This window comes from Leuresthes tenuis, unplaced genomic scaffold (assembly GCF_036924035.1).
Source record: "Leuresthes tenuis unplaced genomic scaffold, fLeuTen1.0.hap1 SCAF_18, whole genome shotgun sequence".
Classification (NCBI taxonomy): Eukaryota; Metazoa; Chordata; class Actinopteri; order Atheriniformes; family Atherinopsidae; genus Leuresthes; species Leuresthes tenuis.
Genome location: NW_027325372.1, coordinates 7,721,381 through 7,743,724, shown reverse-complemented (window position 1 = coordinate 7,743,724; position 22,344 = coordinate 7,721,381). Strand labels below are relative to the sequence as shown.

General features: G+C 40.4%; 1 protein-coding gene across 1 annotated transcript; it reads right to left on the bottom strand.

Annotated features, from left to right (window-relative positions):
- Positions 1–4,588: 4,588 nt before the first annotated feature.
- pogza (pogo transposable element derived with ZNF domain a) lies at positions 4,589–20,596 on the bottom strand. Its single transcript, XM_072370521.1, has 25 exons — positions 20,464–20,596; positions 18,572–18,670; positions 16,289–16,416; positions 16,070–16,130; positions 15,385–15,609; positions 15,149–15,307; positions 14,492–14,577; positions 14,250–14,405; positions 13,549–13,835; positions 13,134–13,291; positions 12,618–12,718; positions 12,383–12,529; positions 12,148–12,282; positions 11,658–11,735; positions 10,936–11,033; positions 10,169–10,309; positions 9,908–9,967; positions 9,691–9,806; positions 9,132–9,165; positions 7,807–7,960; positions 7,328–7,729; positions 6,703–7,005; positions 6,306–6,500; positions 6,085–6,215; positions 4,589–5,772 (listed from the first exon to the last, which is right to left on the bottom strand). The coding sequence occupies exons 2-25, from the start codon at positions 18,657–18,659 to the stop codon at positions 5,634–5,636; spliced, it is 3,582 nt and encodes a 1,193-aa protein (XP_072226622.1). The 5' UTR covers positions 18,660–18,670; positions 20,464–20,596; the 3' UTR covers positions 4,589–5,633.
- Between the last annotated feature and the right edge of the window lie 1,748 nt (positions 20,597–22,344).

Here is a 22,344-nt window from a genome sequence, read left to right as displayed (position 1 = left end):
GACCTGGAGGAATTTATTAGAGCAGAGTGACAGTCTAGAAACGATGCAAGCGAACGCAAGCTTATGCATTGTCTCTGTTGGCTTCATTGAGAATTTGGCTGTATACCCTAACACTATAATGTTTCCACAAAAGATGCAAATAGATAGAACTTTGGAGCTGGGCACATCTACATCTAGTTGAGTATATACACAAAGGGGTAAATCAAGCCACAGCCACATTGTCTGGGATTGTTAGTCTGGCTTTTGAGAAGCTCAATTTCCAAGTATTTCAATCAGACTAACATGCATTTTAAAAGTACAAACACAATTAATAATTTGTCTATTTAAATACCATGTAAACATGTTCACTTTGGGACCAACCATTGAAGCTCCAATGACACTACGTCTCTTATGGCTAAGTGACCATTCCCTGCTTGTCATGGACATGTTTCTTGAACAAAAAGATGGATACGTTTTCTAAAATGCAGCAAAAATATCATCTGTAATTTGTTGGCGCAAGGAGCCCTGACTTACCAACTCCAGTGAATTTAGCACATGTAAGCAAATCTAAGGGTTTAGGACAATAACATGCTAAAAAAAGTAGTCAGGAGAGAACATGTTTACCACTGCGTTACATCACCCTTTGTTTTAATGACACAACTGATTCATGTCGGAACTGCTGATTGTTGGAGTTTTGCGAGAGGAATCCGTGTCTATTCTTGCTGAATACAAGATTTCAGCTCCTCTTTTTCATGATGTTCTGCATTTTCAATAATAGACAGCAACTTTCCCAACAGTGCTTTCTGGCCTTTACACACTGAGCCTTCTGCAAACTCCCAGTATCTTTACACATTATTACGCACTTTAAAGGAAACATATTTGGCCCTTTTTTTGCACGTTGACACTATCTTCTGAGGTCTTAATAAAATGTCCATGAAATGCTTCGGTCAAAATGACACAGGGAAACAACAGCAGCTACTTTTAATTTGATTAATTCAAACCTTTATTGCGGATTATTTGAGGGCGTGAAAATTCTGGAATTACACCCATCCAATTTCTATACTTTGTCCAGTTCAGGGTAGAGTTTGGAGTCTATCAGAGAGACAAATAACTCCTATGAGGGTCAATTTAGTATCACCTGTTAACCTAACACGTGCATTTGGATGGTAGGAGGAGTACCCGAAGAGAAAGACCCCAGCCAGGATTCGAACCAGAAACCTTCTTTCTGTGAGTCGACCACACCTGTGCAGCCCCAAATTCTAGGATAATCTACATTTTCTAAATACACTGAAGCTGGTCAGTGATCACAGAGAATAACTTGAGGTTCAAAATGGTTTGAGGTTTGTAGCTTCTGTTTCTCTTCTGATTCCAGTTTGGGAGCCAAACTGATTTATTTCTGTGCGCAAAAGGCGGCCCATCAGATCTCTGAGGTAAATTCCTACTCTGCTCTTCGGAAGCGAGTTTTTATTAGATTTTTCCTGTCTGGTCTTGCCACCCCCCGTCAGTAAAACACGTCGGGCAGGAAAACCCACAGCTGCAGCAGCGCTCAAGCACAACACAACATATTGTCAGCTCACGTTTCAGAGATTCGGCAGGTTCAGCTCAGCAGAAATTAAGTGAAACCAGCGTTTGAAGCAGAGCAGCATCAAATTGGTCCAGATGGTGTGTACAGGGTTAAAACCAGTTAAAAAAAAGTGCGCTCCAAACCTTCAGAGTAATAGAAGCTCTTTGTTTCTTGTTTCACAGCTGGGTGTTAAACAATAGACTCTGGTCTTTGTTTTCAGTTCTCAGGGAAATTCACTGCAGGGTGACCTAATCAGTGATGTCAGCTTTGACCACATATAGACAACTAAAGGTTCGGTCTCTGAGGAAACACATTCAGCTTTTGAGTTCCCATCCTGCTTCAGTCTGTGGCCGGGAGATAATTTACAAGGTATCACCACCTTTTCACAAAGTATACATACACCGGATAACAGGGTGCTTATTCATGAGTCCAAGTCTGTGGAGTTGAAACCTTTGGCAGATTTACTGGTGGTTTCTACAAATGTTGGGCACACCGAGACAAAACTGACCTGCAATAAATATCAATTTATCAATACAATAAATACATTTTTTAGAAATTTAAGTGCAGAACCAGAGACGGTGTACAATATACAAAAGAAAAAGTCTAGAAACACAATTACACCAGACCCTGCCCCCCATCCCCTGGGACTTAGAGTAAATGGAAATCAAAGTAAAAATGTGGATTTCTACCTTTATAAAACTGCTATACATGTTTGATGAGGAGGCACAGATACAACAGCTTAACACCAGCCTGTCAGAAAATAGGACAACATCAGTCAAAGGAAGTGACTGACATTTATCTGGTGTTTTTTTTGGTTGTGTTGCATTGACTTTACCTTCAAACTGACAAGATTAATTTACGTTAATTTCAGTGGGGGCCCAATAATGGCCATATAAGCACTGAAAAGTAATTAAGTTGGTGAATCTTTAATGAGCTAAAAAGCTAAAACATAAGATAACATAAGATATATATATTAATATTACATTTTGAAATCCCTACTGTCTTTTTCATTGTTTTTCTGGCATTAAAGGGAAAACAAGTCACAAAAACAACTCATAACGGTTATCAGCCCTCTGCAAAATGATCAATTTAAACATCGATAATGGCACCAGCCCAGAATTTTACAGTGAAATCCTCATGTTTGACGAGTAATTTAGTTATCAAGAAGTTGGGGTCAAGAGAAAAATATAATTTTAGGGGGTGAAGAGCAGGAGAGGTGAATAACCTACACAACAAATGTGTGTTTGAGTATTTTGTGCATGGATTATTTTCAGTTCCATGGGTGGAAATGGCCCGTAGATGGAAACTCTGTCTTGGAAACAGGTTTATATCCAAGTAGGTTTGTCAGGTGTGTTTCAGCAGTCAGGTAGATAATAGTATGTAGAAATGATGGTCCAAAAATTCTGTCTCGCTGCTTGTTTTTAGACTCAAATCTGTTCAGACTGTAATCTGGTGTGAGAGCTGGATTAAATCAGATTAAAGACAAACCTACAAATTTCTTATTTGTCGGACGCAGCTCAGAGGTTTGTCCACATGAAACAGCGACTGAGTGACATCCACCTGGTGTCTTTATCCTTCCAGTGTGCAAACAAAGCAAAGATCAGCAGTGGACGGGGGACTCCTCTGTAATCATCTCAGATATGGAGGTTTTATCTTTCGGAGGCAGCTGTGATTATCAGATTAAAATCCGCAGCAGTTCTCTGAGGCAGAATATCTCACACAAATCCAAGCGCAGTTAGTTTGAACTGACTTTTACACAGCTGGCATGTAAACAAGTTAAGAGCAGCTTAAGATAAAACAAGTCACAGCGTCAAAGCTGCTGTGACAGTGAATTTCCTTCCTCTGAGAGAATAATCTTCCTGCTGGTCACACCAACAGCAAGACCGCATGCTGAGACACTATTCACTATGCTAATGCTAGTCAGAGAGGTGCTAACAGATGCTAATAGATGCTAATGGGTCTTGGGTTGGTCACACTCCCCAGCTGTGACAGCCAGAAGTTATACTTTAACTCTAGTATCACTGCTGTTACTTTAAAGAAGATGTAATCATTATCATGACAAAAAACTGCTCGTGTTTTAAGTCGATTTAACTGAAAAGTCAAACCTATCCCAAGTTAAAGAAATGCTTGTATTCATCTCTTAGCACTGCACACCTTCAACATAACATAAAACAACTGAGTGTGTTCAGTCAGAGGCTTCCTCCAGTTAACTTTTGATAAGGTTCACATTTTAAACCATTCCAGGTGATGGTATCCTGAAGGTGTCTACAAAGAGGTCATCATTGTAAACAGCTGCTACTCTGAAGAATTAAGAAAACTGGTGTTTATTTACTGCAAAATAACTCTTTAAATGTGTGAAGATCTTTTAAGCACCATCAGCTCAAGACCCATCAGTCCGGACTCTTGGAATTCACAGGGATGGATCTTGGTCCTCAGTCTGACACTAAATTTAAAAGGGGGACAGTCAAGGTCCTGAAATCCTTCCCCTCATGCATCCCCCAGCTGGTCAAAGCCATCCTCGAGGGGGGGTCACTGCCTTGCTCCTGGGCATGCTGGGAAAGAGGCTCCGTTCTCATGGTTTCTATATTTAAGTGTCAGCAGGGACGTTTGATGCTGCAGAGGTCAGAGTTAAACATGCGTGGGCGTGTGCACATCACCTTCTAACAGGATAGCTGCTGTTAGCTCAGCTACAGGCTGTGCAGATGAAAAGTTTCCCAGTAACAGGGAGCAAATCTGTGTGGCGTTCAGGTACATAAATTTAATCTGATGTATATATGTATATACATCAGATTAAATGTATATAACATGCTGAATTTAAATAGAACCATAGATTAATCTTCTGGGATTCTGTGAAGCTCAGTAAAGTCAAAGTCTCAATGTGGGCTTTTTTTTTTAACTTTATTTTCTTTAACAAAACATCAAAATAATCCATGTGCAGAATAATAGTAACAAATGTGAACAAATATATGTACAAACAGCAGCAAAAACAACCACGTCTTAATTCAGTGAAGTTTCTAACTTTAGATCCTGAACTGAATTCATATCTTTTGTCACCATGAGTTCAACTTTCATTAATAGCTCACCCATAACATCTGTACATGATCACAGTTTTCCTGCCATAAAGTGATTATTAGACAGTAGATATAACTTGATTATTGATCTCTTTCCAAGGTTTAATATCTGCCACTATCTCAGAGCTGCCATGATGATAAAATCAACATAAAACTACTTTGTTATTGCTTCATTAACATGGTCATTTTCTTTGTTCAAAGTGAATATTCTGGAAGTTTTCTGGATAAAATTAAACATCTGAGGACATCGGTTCAGACTGTAACAGCATAGCTCCTGATGGTCTCATGTTTTATTGATAGAATAATTAAAAAATGTCAGGTATTAACACAACTAAATGTGGTGAATGTGAAACGCAGGACTGATGTGAGTGGGGACACTGATAATGATTCAAGTGAATCTAAATTTGTTGAATCTCTATTTTGAGCTAAAATCTTACGATTTGACGCTTTTCATTTAATTTCTCAACAAAATTTCATAGCTTTGGACGTCGTATTCACTTAATGACGAATTATAATTTGAATAATCTGTCTGGTGTTCAGGGTGAACACTGTTGCTTTTGGGTCGTGTGTAAAGTTTCTTAATTTTGATGATATTATATTTATGGCTCCAGGTCATTAAATGAAAGATGTTTTGAGCTTTACAGGAACCCCAAAAACAACAACTTATTGGACCTGTTGGGTTGAATGTTATCTAGTTTTATTGTTTTCTTATGTTTCGAAGCCAAATGACTGATTGAGCTGCGATTATCCGTTAAATCTGAGTCCTCTGAATCTGAGTCTGGTCCAAGATGATGTCACAGCTTTATCCTCAGCAGCAGCTCGTGTTTGCAGGGAAGAAGATGATGAATCAGTTATCAGTGAAACGACTCCCGATCGCTGTCTCTGTCAAACATCTTTCCTCCTTTAATATCGTCTACATGTTCATTCCTCTCCTCCCGTTTGTCCTCAGATTTTTCCTCCTGACTTTTATCCTTCTTCATCTCATCTTTCATCATCAGCAAGAGTGAAACCTGTTATGGTTATGATCCTGGAGTCGGTACCAGCACTGGCCCTCCGGTCTCTAAAGGCTGCGTCAAAGCCTTGTTCAGAGCTGCGATCATCCTCGCTTTCTCGCCATGACCCTCCCCAGGCTGCAGACTGCACGCCAAACCAAATGATCTGAAAGAGTTATCACAACAGCGGAGAATACCTTTAATACCAAACCCAAAGAAGAAGAAACACGGCAGTCAAACAGTCCCATGACCTCATGCTGACTAGTTCTGGTGTTTAATGTCAAGTCTTTGATGTTGGTTGAAGTAGTTTAAACTTTGGGGAAGTTTAGTGTTGCCAGTTTACAGCTGTTAAGTGACAAATTAAATTTTGAAATAAATTCAGTGTCAACCTGAAGGACGACTGAAAAAGGACCTGAAACAGACAAACTGATAACCTTGTAAGACCCGCAGACCTAAAAATACATGAAGACATTCAAACCTGTGCAGGATGTGCGTCTGCGAATTCAGAGTGGATGAAACTTCACTGAGCCAGCAGGCCAGAGTCAGAGCCAGCTGATCCAGTCCCAGACCATCCAGGCCCCCATCGGAGACAAGTTGAGTCCAGCGAGCCTGGAGACGAGGACCGCAAACACCTCAATACATGATATCAGTGATTCGAACAGCTGAGACAGGTGAGACGAGGATAACAGAGGAGAGTACCTGCAGGAAGTCTCTGAGCACTTGTGTCACACAGATGTCGAGTGGCTGCAGACGACAGCTGCAACCCGACGGGATGAAGGCCACGTCTGTTTTGACCGAAGACAAACTCTCTCTGAACTTGTCACTCAAGTGTCCTCGATAGACGTCCATCACCAGGAGAGAATTGTGGTCATTCTTTGAGGTCATACACCAAACCTGCAGCGACAGGGAGGACAAACAGGAGGTCACCTGACATGTGACAAAGATCCAAATCAGGGTCACACAGAGACAGACACCCACTCACACTCACTCCAAAGGTTAGTTCAAAGGGGATTCAAACCAGGAACCTCCTTGCTCAGAGGCGACAGTGCTAACCACCACAACAACCGTCCAACCACCATACAGACAAGTGTCTTACCTTATCGATCCAGATCTGCAGACGTTCCTCGTCGGTGAATCCTTCTTGTCGAGCCTCCAGCAGCACGTTGTCGGGAAACCCATCTGGGACGAGTGATGAAGTTCCGGTAAAGAACAGCAGGGGGGGCAGGAAGCTGCCGTCTGACAGAGCCGAGAGGATGACATCGAACACGGATCTGTCACCGGGCGAGCCGAGCAGCTTAAAGGCCTGTGGGTTTTGGTTGGCGAACTGGTCCGAGTTGATAAAGATGGGGAGCTCGTCCATGCAGCCCAAACCGTGAGGAGGCACATCTTGACTCTGCATCTGAAAACGGGGAAAATGGCAGTTGCACTTGATTCCATCAAGTTGAAAACCTGGTGCTTCTCTTGCTCAATATTATTGATTGATTTGTTTGCAGAAAATAAAAATGGCAGTACAGATGAAATGTTTATCAATTTCTCACAACTGTGATGCATCAATACAGCCGTTAATAAACAATAATGTAAGAATGTAGTTTAAAATAATGTTAATTCAGTTGAAAGTGTGCATTCAGCTCCCGAACGTACCCGTTCCTTCAGATTAGTTTGATTTTTGGACAAAGAGTCATTTTCAATCAGTAACTGCTAATTGATAATTGGTGTTTGACCTGTGAGCAGAGGGTCTGCGTGAATAAGCGGCTGTTGTCCTGGATGCTCCTCAGTCTGTTGCCGTTTCCCGTTTGCAGTCCGAGGTCGTGCCTCAGCATGAAGTCTACGATCCAGCTGTGACGCTCCACCTGGCTGCTCTCTCCCAGAGTCTGCCTGGCGATCAGCAGCAGGACGTCTGCGTCCACGCTCAGTTGCTGCTCCCTTTGATTCAGCACCCACTCTGCCATCTTGTCCGTTCTCCAGAACCACTTCTTGTCTGACAGCCTGCGCTGCTGCTGGGCGATCCAGGACCGGATGGTGGCAGGAGATGTCTGGTGTTGGCGAGACGTCTGAGAGATGCCGTGACACAAAGAGGAGAGGACAACCGAGAGCTGGGAGAGCGTCAGAGGCGTGAGCGTAGGCTGAGGAGGAAGAGAGGAACTTTAAATATCACCATCATCACTATCATACTTGCAGCATCATCAGCAGCGTCTCTCACCTGTCCAGACTGTGGCTGGGTCCCCAAGATCTTGATGGTCATGGCAGGAGTGAAAGACACTGGGGAGGGGTAGGGGAGGGATTTGACTGACAGCCGAGTGGAAGTCTGACCAGAGGGGACGAGGTGAATCGGGACGAAGGCTCCGTTCTGACCGCTGGATCAGAGTGACGAAAGAGCAAAGAATGAAGATTAAAAAGTATTCGACACAGGAAGCAGTCTGTTAGTGTAAAAACTGGAGTCTGATCAGATTTTATATTTACAGTAATAATAGGTCTGCATCTATTCAAAACATCAGTTCGAAAATAACAAGATTCATCATCTGGTTGCTGCTCGTCTTCTGTAAGACAAACAGTGATATAAATAAAGCCTCATTCAGACTGGACTCATGTCAGCTAACATTTATGACTCATGTAAATTTCATAAAAGAGTCTGAATTCTTATTTCCTAAGTGTCCCAAAACATTTTAAGGGGATATACAAGAAGGAGTGAAACAGTTGACTAAGTAAAGTAAAGCTAAGTAAGACACCCACACCAAAATAAAATCTGACTAGAATTACCAATATCTGATCAGATTTTATAATTACAGTAATAATAACTCTATAATATAAGCTGTGCCACAGTGTGCCTTACAATCATATTTATGTATGGGTATATCTAAACTTCAGTCTCATAGCTATAAGTATTATAAGCTTAAAGCAGAGGAAGTTAAAGTCTGATAAGCTGCCTCTGAAGCAATCATATCACGCATTTTTAACAGTTTAAAGCATAGATTTAACTTACAATTAAGATAACCTGATGCCATTTTCTATGGTTTCATCAAATATCACTTAAATATAATGCTGTATACAGGAGCCTGTGCTAACTGAGTGCTAAATTAGTGATGAACATATGGGTCAACTCTAAGGTTTAACCTCTCCAATGGTTTATATTCCATGCATCTGCTGTTTTCAGAGGCTGGGAAATGGAAGGTTTTAGAAGGCGTCTCAAACCAAACTCCAGGTCATAATGGGTTCATTTCACATGAGATTGAAGGATTTGTTTTGTATTGCGGAGCCTCCGTTGCTATGGATGGATTTGTTGGAAATAAAAAGCCTAAGCTTTCTCATTCATCAAATCCACATAACCTCCTTAAAAATAAAAACTTCAGGGACTTGTCTACACTTGCCTCTGCTTTCAGGATTACAGGATTACTACACAGTAGACTTAACTTTTAGTCTCCAGCTTATCTTTTTTACTTGGTTTTGATTAGTTTATACTATAAAAGTCTATTTTGTTTCACCGTGTATTCTTGTTTATGGTGGGTTTACTGATGATTCAGCATTTACCTGTTCTGTGTCTCAGCTCCGCTCACGGTCCACTCTGAAATAAAACACATGATTTTCTTTATGCGAGTTGGCTTACGTGCACAGTTTAATAATAATTCAGAGAAGACAACAACTTCTACACTCCGAATTTCACCTCAATGCATTTCAGCAGGTTAAATATGCATCAGAGGAGCCCCAGATTGTGAGACTGAATTATTTTTCACTTTGGCTCCATCTGGTGGTCGTATCATGAATGAAACCTCGAGACGTGAAGCAGCTAAACCACTTCAGAAGAATTCATCTTCAAGTAAAAACTCTCTCAATGCTGTAATCACATAAATATATTGAAGTTTATTGAGAATGTGTGATACATCAGACGTGCTGATGTACTTTATTCATCCAAGGAATTATAACTGTCTGAATGAGGGGAAATGGTAGATCTTCATAATTAAGTTCTTCTTGTAATCAAAGTTAACACAATAATGGTGACACTTTGATGTGTGCCAAGTCACGGCAGTAAAGTTCATTCTGTTCATTTTAGTCAAAAAGTGGCGGCATTAAGAGCATGTGCGGGCCATACCACCGGCTGATGAAACGGCGAAGGCGTGCTCTGTATTTTCTGTCAGGTGGACGGCCATTGTGTCTCCTCTGCAGGTGGAAAATGTACACGACTGGCATCGTATCGTTTGTGGCAACCTGAAACACAAAAACACAAGCAGCAGGTTAGCTTTGCAGCATCTGAAGATGAGCAAAAATCATACAGATTTAAATACATTAGACTAGTTTACTTTGCTAACCTTGGGTTTGACTTGAAGATGGTTGGAAACTGAGAGACTTTACTGCAAGTGGCATGATTACTGTGAAAAAACATGAAAATAATCAGAAAAGAGATGTTTATTAACAGAACAATTATCAATCAAACAAAAAACTCCACAAATACAAACACCAACAAGACTTGTTTAAGTATAGAAGGTAAAATCCAATAAAATAATTAAAAAAACCTCCATGAGTAACAAAACATGACATTTAAGGGACACCACAATGAGGTGCAGCCATACTTGATCATGTGGTTAGCGTAAGAGGTGGAGCAGCAGGTGACGAATCTGCAGAGTGAGCAGTGGACCAGAGATGGAAAATGAATCTTGAGGTCTGGGATTGAACTCAGACACTCGATACAGTGCTGAGAGGGGCAGGAGCCACTGAAACACACGAGAAAAATCACTTTAGTTTAATACTGAGACACCTTACTTGTGCAGCAGTTTGTTTCCACGTGAAACAAGTTGCTCATTATCCAAAACCAACATCGGTGTCATACAAAAGCACATCTCACCTTCATAATAACACGTAAAGCTATATCTGACATCAGGATTTTACAGATGCTGCTGCTGCTTTTTTAGTTTAATAAAGGTATCTTTGTTTAACGTTTGAGTGCGTCTCTTAAGAGCTTAAGAAAGGGTTTACTGTAGATGTAGAAAGTACCAACATTTTGGTATCGATACCGGTACCAACATATATTTCGATACTTTTCCAAATAAAAAGAGAACACAAACAGAACTTTAATAATAAATCTTAGAACTATAACAATGCACCAGAAAATAAAATAAACTACCACAAACACATGCTTTTTGTAATGATCTGCTCTGAAATATGGGTACTTCTTCCTTTGTTCCAATCACTTCTGACTGACGCGCATAGTGTCGACACCAGTGATTTCCAAATAGAAGAGTTTAGAGTGGCTTTACTTAAACGACGGCTCTTTGAATAAAATCAGTTTTAAACTGATTTTTCAGTGAAGGATCAGAATATACAGATCCAGAATTTGTACCTGTCTGCACTCAGCCGGGACAGCAGAGATCCCAAACTCTCGACTGGTTTCCTCTTTGGAGCCTCCTCTGTGGGAGAAGGTGGGACAACATCTACCACCTGAAAACCAAAAGCAGATGAAGAAACTCACATGAGGACTAACAAAGGCCACAAGAGTGACAAACTTATCAATCAAAAACAAACACACAGTATATCAAGACTTATTTGCATACATGTGCATAAATACATGCATTTAAAACAAAAAATTGAGGCAAAAAATTAAGAGAAAGAATTCAAATAAGGTAATAAGAAATTCAAAATAAATCAAGATTACTCATCTAGACTAATTAAACCTTAACTGTAAATTAATTGTGCAATAAAAGAGACAAAGACTGCGTGTGAACATGAAAACAAATTAATGATCGGTTTGGATCAAACCAACAGCTAGACATTAGAGAGACGTCTGGTCTATCTGTTGCACAAAGCTGATTAACTCTGGACCTGCTTCAGCAGGAAAACTTTTAAGCCAAAAGTAAAGTCGGACTTTTTCAAAACCTTGACTATGTTACCATGGAAACACACATCATATGTCAGAGGTAACCCAGCGGCAGGTCTGGAGGAAGCTGAGCAAAGAGATGACTTTGATGTGGAGTGAGACTTAAAAAAGAACAAGACTTGACTCATCTTTAAGTGTCCGGTGTGACAGCAGCCGATTTAAGTCTTAAAAGCTGTTTTTATGCTCACCTTGCATGGAGCGACTGTTTTCTTCTGTCCACCTTCTCGTTCGGATTTTCCAGCCGCAGAATACGTCCTGACAGTCACCTGCACGCATGAAACACCTTTTCAGTAAAAGTGGAGCTTCTCGTGCCCACCAACAGAAACTGCACTCTGGTTTCAATGACAACCTGCCAAGCTCTGCATGATGCCATCAAGATATCAAGTCCAGATTCTCTGGTACCCTCATGCTCAGTACTTTTACTGCTGTGGTTGTCAGTGCTCTAGTACTCCAGTCCTCTATTTTTAGTTGTTTTTTTTTTTTTTTAGCTTAAAAAGCCCAGATTTGCAGGTATACTGTTTATCAGTAGACTGATCAACACAGAACACGGTTCTGTTTCTTTGACTTGTTTCAGTACTCCAAAAATCTATATAATACTTTTTAGGAAGTTCTCCGTTTCTGGGGGAGTTTTGCAGAGTAACGAGATCTGGACCACATCTGGACAGAGGTCAGGTGTACCTTTGTTCCAGCTTTGAGTCCGCTGAGCTGAGGAGGCGTGATGTGAGTTTTGTGATACAGTGCTTTGTGTTCAGTTCGTTCTTTACAATACAGGAAGTGAAGACGGCATTTATCACAGCTGAGCACATGTTTTTTCTGGAGACAGAGACACAAAATCAAAAGATGCACACAAATGTATCCAAAAACAAAGCGATGATGCAGAAGAGTGAGTAGCAGTAGCTCCAGTAGTTTGTACCAGGTGGCGGGCAAAATGCTGCTGGTAGCAGGTGTAGCTGCGCAGCACTCTGAGGCAGAACTGACACAGCAGGTGTCTGGTGTCAGCGTGAGCCTGCTTAAAGTGAGACCACACATCAGAGTAGAAGGACGACCGGAAGTCACACACCTGCAGACAAACAGCAGGACTCAGTGATCTCAGGTTAAACCGACTGATGCTAAAGAGGAAGTGTGATTTTGGCACCCGTTTGTCAGACCTGGCAGAAATAGGGCATCTCTCCTGGTTTGTGGGTGGTTCTCATGTGACACAGGAAGGCTGGTTCATTATCGAACGCCAGCTCACAGATCTTACAGGTTACTGTTATAGGAAGCAAATCATCTTTACAAATGAGAAACACAAACCAAACAATTTGATTGATTTATTTCAAAAATCAATATTCATGGTTAATGAAACAAATGCTAATAACCATTAGTGTGTCAAGCAACAAATGTCTGTTCAGATGGGATCCAACTGAGCATTAGTAAGGTCAGCATCCCATGTGATCTACGTCCAATCATTTTAAAAAGGGCTACAAAAACATCTTTCTTCTCACTTGTTTATACAGATTCTGGTTGTGGGAGTTTATATGTGGAGCTGCAGACATTGCTTAAGTTATTTTAAGCTACATCAGGTTACAACAGCGTGACTACTGAAATCCTCAGGGAAAACCTTTCACCGACACAGAGACTTTAGAAAACGGCAGGTGTGTTTCTGTGATTTCTATGTTACAGACCTGTGGACTCGTACTTGCTGTGAACAGCTTCCAGGTGGCACTGCAGCTTGATCGGAGACAAGAAGTGACGGAAACAGTGAGGACAGGAGGACGCAGAGTCTATCCCTCCAGCATGTTGAGACACCATGGACGCATGTTCCTGCATATGATTCATTAACCTGCAACACAAGACGGCTCAGTCTCTGAGATGGAAGAAACACGTCTGGTCCTGGTGGGATTCTGAAAAGGTTTTTAGTGGGTTCACAATCGGATGTTGATTTATTCACAAAGACATGAGCAGACAGATGAGAACTTGCTCAAAATAACCATTTCACCCAAATATCTTCCAGTAACGGCTGCTGGGTGTTTTGGTGACAGTTCTATGACAGCGGTATGTTCAGGTGTGTGTGTGGTTTAACACAAGTAAGAGCCTCACTTGATGTTGTTGCTGAGTGTCTTGGAACAATGAATGCAGGGGTATGGTCCACTGTTGTTCCCAACCCGCTGGCGGTGTTTGACAGCGCTGCGCCCGGGATCACAGCCATAATAAAAATCCTCCACCAGTATCACCAGTTTACCCTGAGGGAGGTCAGACGGTGGTCCAGACTGGTGCTGCTGTGTGAGGCCGATAGTGTTAGAGGAGGATATAGGACTGGAGAACTCATCTGACTGGAAGTCATCAGAATATCGACGCATCTTTCGAGGAGGAGTGATGACTTTAGCCTGAAGGAGACACACAGAAAAGAAAACTGTCACGTGTGAGACAAAGATAAATTCACGGGTGTTCTACAACTGCTGTGCAGTCTTTCAAAACCTACCCTAACACCAACAACAAGTCCTACTAACTCTTATTAGCTGTGTCCTAGTTAAAGCAAGAAGATGGTATAAGAAACGAGAGTAACAACACAGTAACCATCTTCATCTCCGATGTCCATCAAACCTTCAGAAATCCTCTTATGATTCAGGGGATCTGCCTTCATTATCACAATAATCCAGAGATAGCTGTGTTTATAACTACGACAGGACGCACATATGTGCTGCTAGCAGTGAAGATCAAAAAAGCATGATCTAATATTAACATTCATTATAAGTTATGAACATGTGGAGGAGATTTGTGGATTCACAGTGTAAACTCACAGCAGAGTGTCCCGGTCGACTCTTGGACACTTTACTGGAGCTTTGAGGGTCTCTGCAGGTTTTTGGTGACTTGTTCTTGTCTCTGCTTCTCCTGCTGTGTTTTTTCGTCGGTTTCTTCAAGTTCCTCAGACTCAGAGCAATGTCAGGGCTGCACAGCTGGAGGAGGAATATTAAGTTGTGTGAAGAGCTGCGCTGTGTGATGCTTGCTGATAGAGGTGTAATGGGCATATGACATGACTTACACACATGAATCCTCGCAACTCTGTTATGAGTTTGTATTGAGAAGTGCAGACAAGACAGTTGGGGGGACTGACCGACTCGAGTGCACCTGAGGGGAGACACATAACACCTGAGTTTCACCTGAATCTGGACCACAAAGAGGGTTACCAATGGGCTGAAGCTTCAGTCAAATGTTCCTTCACTGGCTCACAACTGCTTCACATAACCATATCGATCACCATGATAAAAAGAGGATTAACAACATGGTAAATCTCATGCTAAACGTAAACATCAGAGGATCAGATCTAAACCTGCCAAGAGCCCAACTTCTGACCAATCAGATTACACATGAGTGCTGGTACACAGAGCTGGTTAAACAGCTCCACTGTGAAAGACGGTAACGCCCTTTTTTCATTTTTTTCAAGCTTGAAAATACCCAACAAAAACGCTTCACAAACTGGATGGTTTATTAATGTCATCAACTTTGGTCAGACAGCTGCAGGAAGCCTGCAGTGCAAATTTAAGTTGAAGTTTTTGTATGGAGGCTGAAAAACATAAATGATTACTGTTCTATCTGGCTTGGAGAGGGTTCTTGTTGGATATGGGGGATAAAAAAACAAAACAGTAAGCAGTAATCTGAATTACAGGTCTGAAAAGCAGCTTTGGAGGAGGAATCAAACCTTTTCGTAGCGGTTTGTGAGGTGATGTCTGCCGTGACTTGGTTTTTTGGGGCGAAGCCAGGGCAAAGGAGGTTGTTTTCAGTGGTGTCAGAGGGCTAGACTTGAAGTTCACATTGTGGTCATTCAGAACCTTCTGAGCTGCTTCACCTGAGACCACACCTGTATCAGAAAGAGATGGTGGTTCAGCTTAAAGAGGATCTTCTGTTTCCAAACCTGAAGCAGGCTGTGGTGAGTACCTGTGATAATGGGGATGTGGTCAGGTTTAGGGAGAGGTGCAGGTGCAGCAAGAGGAGGAGTTAGAGCAGTGGAGGAGGAGACGGCGGCAGTCAGGGAGGCGACGGTGTTAATGTAGCGGGTCCCTACAGGACTGTGGACGGTCAAAGTGACGGGGATCTGGACTGTGGTGAAGCCACTTGCTGAACCTTCAGGATGAGAGCACAGCCTCAACTCTGCGCCGCCACCTGCAGCACAGACAACGAAGCAATTCAGTTATTACTTTATCAATTACACAGACGTTTCTAACAACCTACTGATATTTTGTATCAGTTTAAAGCAGCCGCCCTGTAAAGCAGTCTCCATGGCGACTTGCACTAACAACCACACAAACCTCTTTGGTTTAGTGAAGGAGATCATTAGCAGCCACTTCGACTTTCATCAGCCGTTTCACACATGATGACAAATTTCAGAGTTGCAGCTTTTACTTGTATTTCCTGATCTTTAACTAATCCTGACTGTTCATTCATTGACACTTAACATTCAGTTTTAACTGTCAGTGTTACTTAAATGTCACACAAAATTTGTTTGAATTAAGTTAATCATGTTTTATTACAAATCTAAAACTGAAAAAGTGAGAGATTTCTACAAAATTGATTGTTATGAAAAAAGCTGATTGTAGCACACGTTTAAATAGACCAGACTGACCTCCGGGCAGCAGTGGGACTGGTCGGCCGTTGATCGTGAAGCCCAGAGGAGAACCTACAGACTGAACACATCACCCGAGTTAATACAATAATCAATCAGCAGCAGAAAGTGAGTGAGGGTAGGTTTAAAATCTTACAGGTGATCAATAATCAATAAGCACGGTAAGAACTGATACAAACAGAAATGATCAATGACATATTGTGTAAAGGATCTCATTACCTTCACTGTGCTGGTGGCTGTGGGAAAGCTGCTGCTGGTCAAAGGCTGGACTGGGATGGGGATGATCCTGACTGGTACAGGGTCTCTTTCTTCCTCAACTTCCATCACACTGACAGAAGACTGTAGATCTGGACATGAATGTGACAAATACATCTGATCATGTTAGGTTCAGACAATTGGCTGGTTTAATAAATGTATATCACTCTTTTGTGTCTATTGTGGGTCTATGCTCACTTATCACTCTGCACCTATGTTACAGAAACAAAGTATATGGGGAATTGCATAGACAAACAGTAGTCTTGCATAGCCAGGACTACAATTAGAAACCTAAATTAGGATCACCTCAAAGCACATCCTGATCAATCAATTCTTATAACAATGTGTCTTTTAGTAGATCCACGGTCAAGTGCAGATCAACTGAAGAAGAGTGTGTTTCTCAAAGCCAGGAACATAAAAACTCGCCTAACATTTGCAAAAGTTCAACAGGGCAAAGAGGAAGGTGACTACAGATATCTTGGTGTTCATCTGGACAACAGATTGAGATACAACACTGATGGTGTCTAAAAGAGGGGGTAAAGCAGTCTGGACTATTGGAGTAGGCTTAGGTCCTTCAATACCAGCACTAAGATGCTGCATATCTTCTAAAAGTCTGTGGCAGACATTGCAAGCAGCAGAACCAGAGCCAGTGACTCAAAAAAAGGTAAACAAACTGATGAAAGGGGACCGTCTCTGTGCTGGAGACAGCTCTGAAGCCCCTCGAGCTGATTATGTTAAGAAGAAGGTTGCAAAAAGCTGCTCAATATAATGGACAACACTGCAGACCCTTTGCAAAGTGTAGTTAAGACACATAAAAGACATTTTCACACACAGCCTAGAGTCCTGAAATGTTCCAAGAGATATTCCAGAGCGGTGACATGTGGAAATGCAGATGTCTGCAACATTCGCAACTTCTCGTGGAGATTTTACACCCAGCCACAGAAATGTGAAATGTGCAAATATTCATTCCTGTCCAGAGTAATGACTTTTAAATACTGACCAATGACCTGTAACTTATAAGTATTGTTGACTCTTCATGCAGCAAAAATAACTTTCCTTTGTGGGATTAATGAAATATTATTAAATTCAATTTAGCTAATTATTCCCAAGATCAGATGAGATGAAAACTGAGTTTTTTAGACACAAAGAAGTAGATTTTATTTGGTGAGAAAGAGGAAAAGTAAGAAGAACACTATTTCCACAGTCAATGAGGGCAACAGGAATGTAATGGTGTTACTTTTATGCTTTTCACCCATTAACTATTTTTCATAATACCATGCTTTAAGTACAGATAAGGACTTTAACACATTCCCAAAGGTCCAAAGCAATTAGGCATAAGGTTAAATTTGCTGTTCTAGGCTGCAGTTTTGCAGTTAATATTTGTAACTCATATGTTCTGAATATATTCTGAACTGGGTTACGTTAGTAATTGTCATTTTCAAACTAGTGTATAGCTTCTTTTTTTTTAACCACTAAAGAGGTTATATTTGTTATATTTTTTAAGACCAAGCAAATTTATGTTATTTCAAGGACATGCTTGCTCCATTACCAGCTACATTGATCATATGAAGACAACGTGAATCAGATCTTAAGCTGACATGCCACAACTTTACGTGTTTTTATTAAACAATAGTGCTAGCATTTCATAGAATAATTGCAAACTGATTATAAAATCTACAATGGACCACCATTGGCTGAACTTTGAGATTCCATGATACAATCAAAATAAATGATGGTTTCAGTACCAGAAAGAAAATTCCTGCCTGCAAAGACTCAGCTGGTCAATAAGTGACAAAGCAGGACCATTTGGTTAGGTACAGTAGGGGGCCAAAACCCATCTCTCTCTTCACCTTATGAGAGAAAGGCTGAGTTAATAAGCTCCTATTCCAGCTCTCTTGCCTTTTATAAACCTGATCTTAGGCTGACTACTGTAATGCAACAAGTGTGAATGGAATACAATTTTTGATAGCTCTGGTAACTAATAAGTGATATACAAATATGTGGTGAGGTTGCTGTTATGCTTTTAAGTGAAAGATGTAATTTAACAACTGATCTGTTGTCTGCTCTGTTAATTATTGCGGCTCATTTGTCCACTGTTTTGTTACTATTTTGTACTGTGATATGAAACTGTGCCCTGTTTCTTGGTTGTCAGGTGTTGTTTGAGGGTAACCTTTAAAAACAGAGTCAATGCAGAATATTTGTGAATACACCACTGAAACACTTGATCCCATATAAGTGAACTCTAACCTCCATCCAGTCTCTCCAGCTCCTCTTCCTCACACTCCATCAGCAGGTCAGCACCACCTCCAGCTGTGGTCTTCACCTCTGTCATCATCCACTCTTCACCTGCAAAAGGACAACATCCATAACAATTACTGTGCATAAAAAAAAACTATTGTGTTTTTGAAAAGCTCTCTGACGTCAAACACCTTACATCTCTGCAAAGACTGAGCTAATCAACTCAATATATACAGTATCCAGATCAAATACTTAGCACTGAATGGTCGTGATTTACAGGCCACAAGGAGGAACTGCGATACAAACAAAAATGATTCTGTTCAGGCAAAGAAACAAACTTAGTTGGAGGGGTAAACTGTCCTGTTGTCTAAAAAAATCTAACTTTGAAAATATCCTGCACCCTGAAGTTTAAACAGTTCAGTTTGCTTCACACCAGTTCGGTTAGGTTCAAAAAACAGCATCAGGGATGTTATGGAGATGCAACAGTGCACATGGCATGGGTAACCTGGATATCTCCAAATATATTTCAACAAGATTGATCCATAATAAAAGAAATTCATGCTGAATTGACCTGCATTCACTCTACACCTGCCACCCAAACAAAAGACCAACTTTCTGAAACTTTCTGGCATCCTGTTCAGAATAAGTGTACATTCCTTAAAAGGGACAGGTTTAAATGATAGTCTATATCTGGTTTAAATTATATGCATTCTGAAGTCAGAATGCTAATGAGTTGGAAACACACATTTGTTCAAACACACAACACTGTCACATTTTAGAGACTGCAGAAGACGGCTACAGAACCACGAGTGAATATGACTTTTAACACCATTACGTCTCTGTTTTTACTCAAATCTCTCTGCTGCTCAGTCTTTTTAAACTCAAACCTGTTGAGTTATAAAGCACATTACAGGAGTCTGTTTTATTAATTGCAACGCTGTAAATATTTCTGTATATACAATTAGCTGATCAACAGAAAAATGAATGAACAACAATTATACAATAATAATCTCTTAATACCGCTTGACATTTCAGAGGAAAAAAATAGTAACATTGATTGAAGAAATAACCAGTAGAATAAGTTAACCAGAAGCAGCAGTTGTAGTCCATATGATATGATCTGTTTTAATGACGCTGATCAGCATTGAAAAGATATTAAGTCTATTATACATCACAATAAATAAATCAAATCAGATGAATATATTTCTTAAAAACACATAAATATTTAATTTAAGAAATAAACAAAGCATTTAAACAATTAAATTGATTTAACATCGTGATAAATCTGCTCATTTTCACAGCCATACATCACATGCAACAAGACAAATACAATTCAGAAAATAAAATTTACACCTGTCATTTGCACTGAGAAAATCCTGCTGGGTGTTAGCTCAGAATTTGGCAAGCTTTTTGAGATTTTGTATCAGGTTATTTAGCTTTCTAACGTACCTTTTGCTAAATTTGATTTAAATAACAGCTACTAGATAATGCAATTGAAAGTTGTCCAGGCTGGGTTATTGGTCAGTTTACTGAATCAGAAGCAATATGACTTTTAAAGATATAGCTTTGTCTGCTAGCAAGCTATGCTAGTACGCTAATGCACCACTCAAAGACATTCAAAACCCTTAACTTAAACTTTACAGTAACATAGTGTGCTACATGCTAAACGTTTTAGACTTTAAACGTATTTTCAGTGTACTTGCGGTGATAAAAACAAACTGGAAGTGCTGTATGCTAATGCAGTGATGCTGCTTGTCCCCACTGTACCCCCTTCCTTTTAAGTCTGCTTAGCAGTCAGCTAACAGGGCTAGCATGTTAACAAGTAGCAGAACAGCTAATTCTGTGATTTTATTGACTGTGTTTGATATAAGTTTTATAAAGTGTGTCACGTGAACGCTTACCTTCCCCAGGCTTTTAATATGGTAAATGAATGTTTATTCCGTTAAAATTCCGAATTTTCAAAAGTGCGTTTCCTAAAAATAAAGAGAAAACGTGTAATCTGCACAGACTTGGAGCTGTTAGCGTTAACGCCAAAACACGTTGGAATCTGTATTGTGTTGTGAGACCGTTGCCGTATCCCTCCGCCTACCCCCTTGGAACAGCAGCCTTTTTCTGTGGCACTACATTCAGACGAAGCGGAGTAATATACACCCGAAGAGACACACGTTTGCTGTAACGTTATTTGGCTAGTTAACATTAAAGAAAGTTTTAAACCTTTCTTATCTTTTTACGGACATTTACTTGTGAACGTTAAAGACACGTAGCTTCAATTTGACATTAAATCATAAGCAGATTTAGAAGGATTAGCTTGCCTGCGTGCTAACATGATTAGCATTCTTTACCTCTCCATTTTTGCCGAATACACGCAATAATAACTTAAATTCCTTTATAACGTCTAAAGTTTATTTATAGTACACAATTCGAGCCGTTTAATCTACAGTGAATAGGACTAACGTTCACACCAAATCTGTTCAGTGCAACAGCTTACTTTGTCAGTTGCAAACTGTAATCAGTTAAACTCGACATGAAGACTGTTAGCCATAATGCCAATAATTACATATCATGTGTTACCCATTTCGATTTATATTAATAAAATATTAGCTTGCGAGTTTAACAATGTTGCAGTTAAACAAATTAAGCTGTGTTTAGCTATCTTAAAGTGAAGATAATCTAAACTCAAACCACTACCTAAAATGGCCATGTGACATCAATAATTATCACCAAAACTCCAACTATCATTAGAAAACAGCCTCAACTGGAGCTTATGGTACTCTATCATTTTTAAAAAAGTGTTAGTTGCTTAAAATATTTTAATTTTAAACTTCTTCCAAGCAACAGCTAGCAAACTAAGACTAGCTAACTTGACAAAAAGCAATTTATTTAAATGCTATTAACAGCAGAAACAAATTATAATCTCAATCAAAGTACAGTGATGAATAAAATCTCCATCACTTTGCCGCAGTCTGTAGCCCTGGAACATGAGACCAGAAACCAGGAGACAAACAATCTCTGGCATCTTGCGCGGTCTGCCCTGATTACATCCACCTCTTACAAAATAATTTGCTCAAGAAAAATCAAACCATGAATGCCTTGCGGCTATCATTATGACCACAGTCACTGGGCAGACAAGCTCAATGAAAAGATGGGTACACCTTGAGCCCACAGCACCAAAGTATTACTGTGAGGTCACAGGAAATGCAGTGTTCCCATGTGGATTTGTGGTAAATCCTCATGCTCCCCACCTTGGCACTTCACCAGACAGGAAGGTCATTGAAATAGGGGGCAGTACTAGCCATGGCCTTTTGGAGATCAAGTGTCCATCAAAGGAGAGCTACAAAGATTGTCCCTATCTCTTGAAGCATGCAGATGGCAGCTCCAAGCTGAAGGAGAGCCACACATATTATTACCAAATAACAGGGCAGCTGGGACTCACAGGGATGCCATGGTGTGACTTCTTTGTGATGTGCACAAAAGACTACCACCTACAGCGCATACATTTTGATGCAGCAGAATGGTGTGATATGAAAACCAAACTAGAATTGTTTTTCTTTGAGTACTTCCTTGGCAGATGCCAACAACAGTAATGACTAAATAAACAAAATAACACACACTGTGCTTAATTCTTACCATTGTTAGTTTCTGTGACACTGAGATGTGATGCAGCTTGCTCAGTTGAGTTCAGGGTGGACGCTTCAGCATCTTGTTGATCACATCTGAGTCTGTAAAAGTGCAGTTGTTACAATGCTATATTTGTTATTACTACTTAACACATTTCTGTTAAA

Bases quoted from the DNA above. Each gene is read 5' to 3' on its own strand.
- pogza (XM_072370521.1), bottom strand. From the start codon at position 18,659: ATGATGACAGAGGTGAAGACCACAGCTGGAGGTGGTGCTGACCTGCTG. The intron at 15,308-15,384 runs GTACTCACCACA...TTTCTGATACAG, and splicing joins CCACATCCCCATTATCACAG to GTGTGGTCTCAGGTGAAGCA. The intron at 13,292-13,548 runs GTGAGGCTCTTA...CTTGTGTTGCAG, and splicing joins ACACTCAGCAACAACATCAA to GTTAATGAATCATATGCAGG.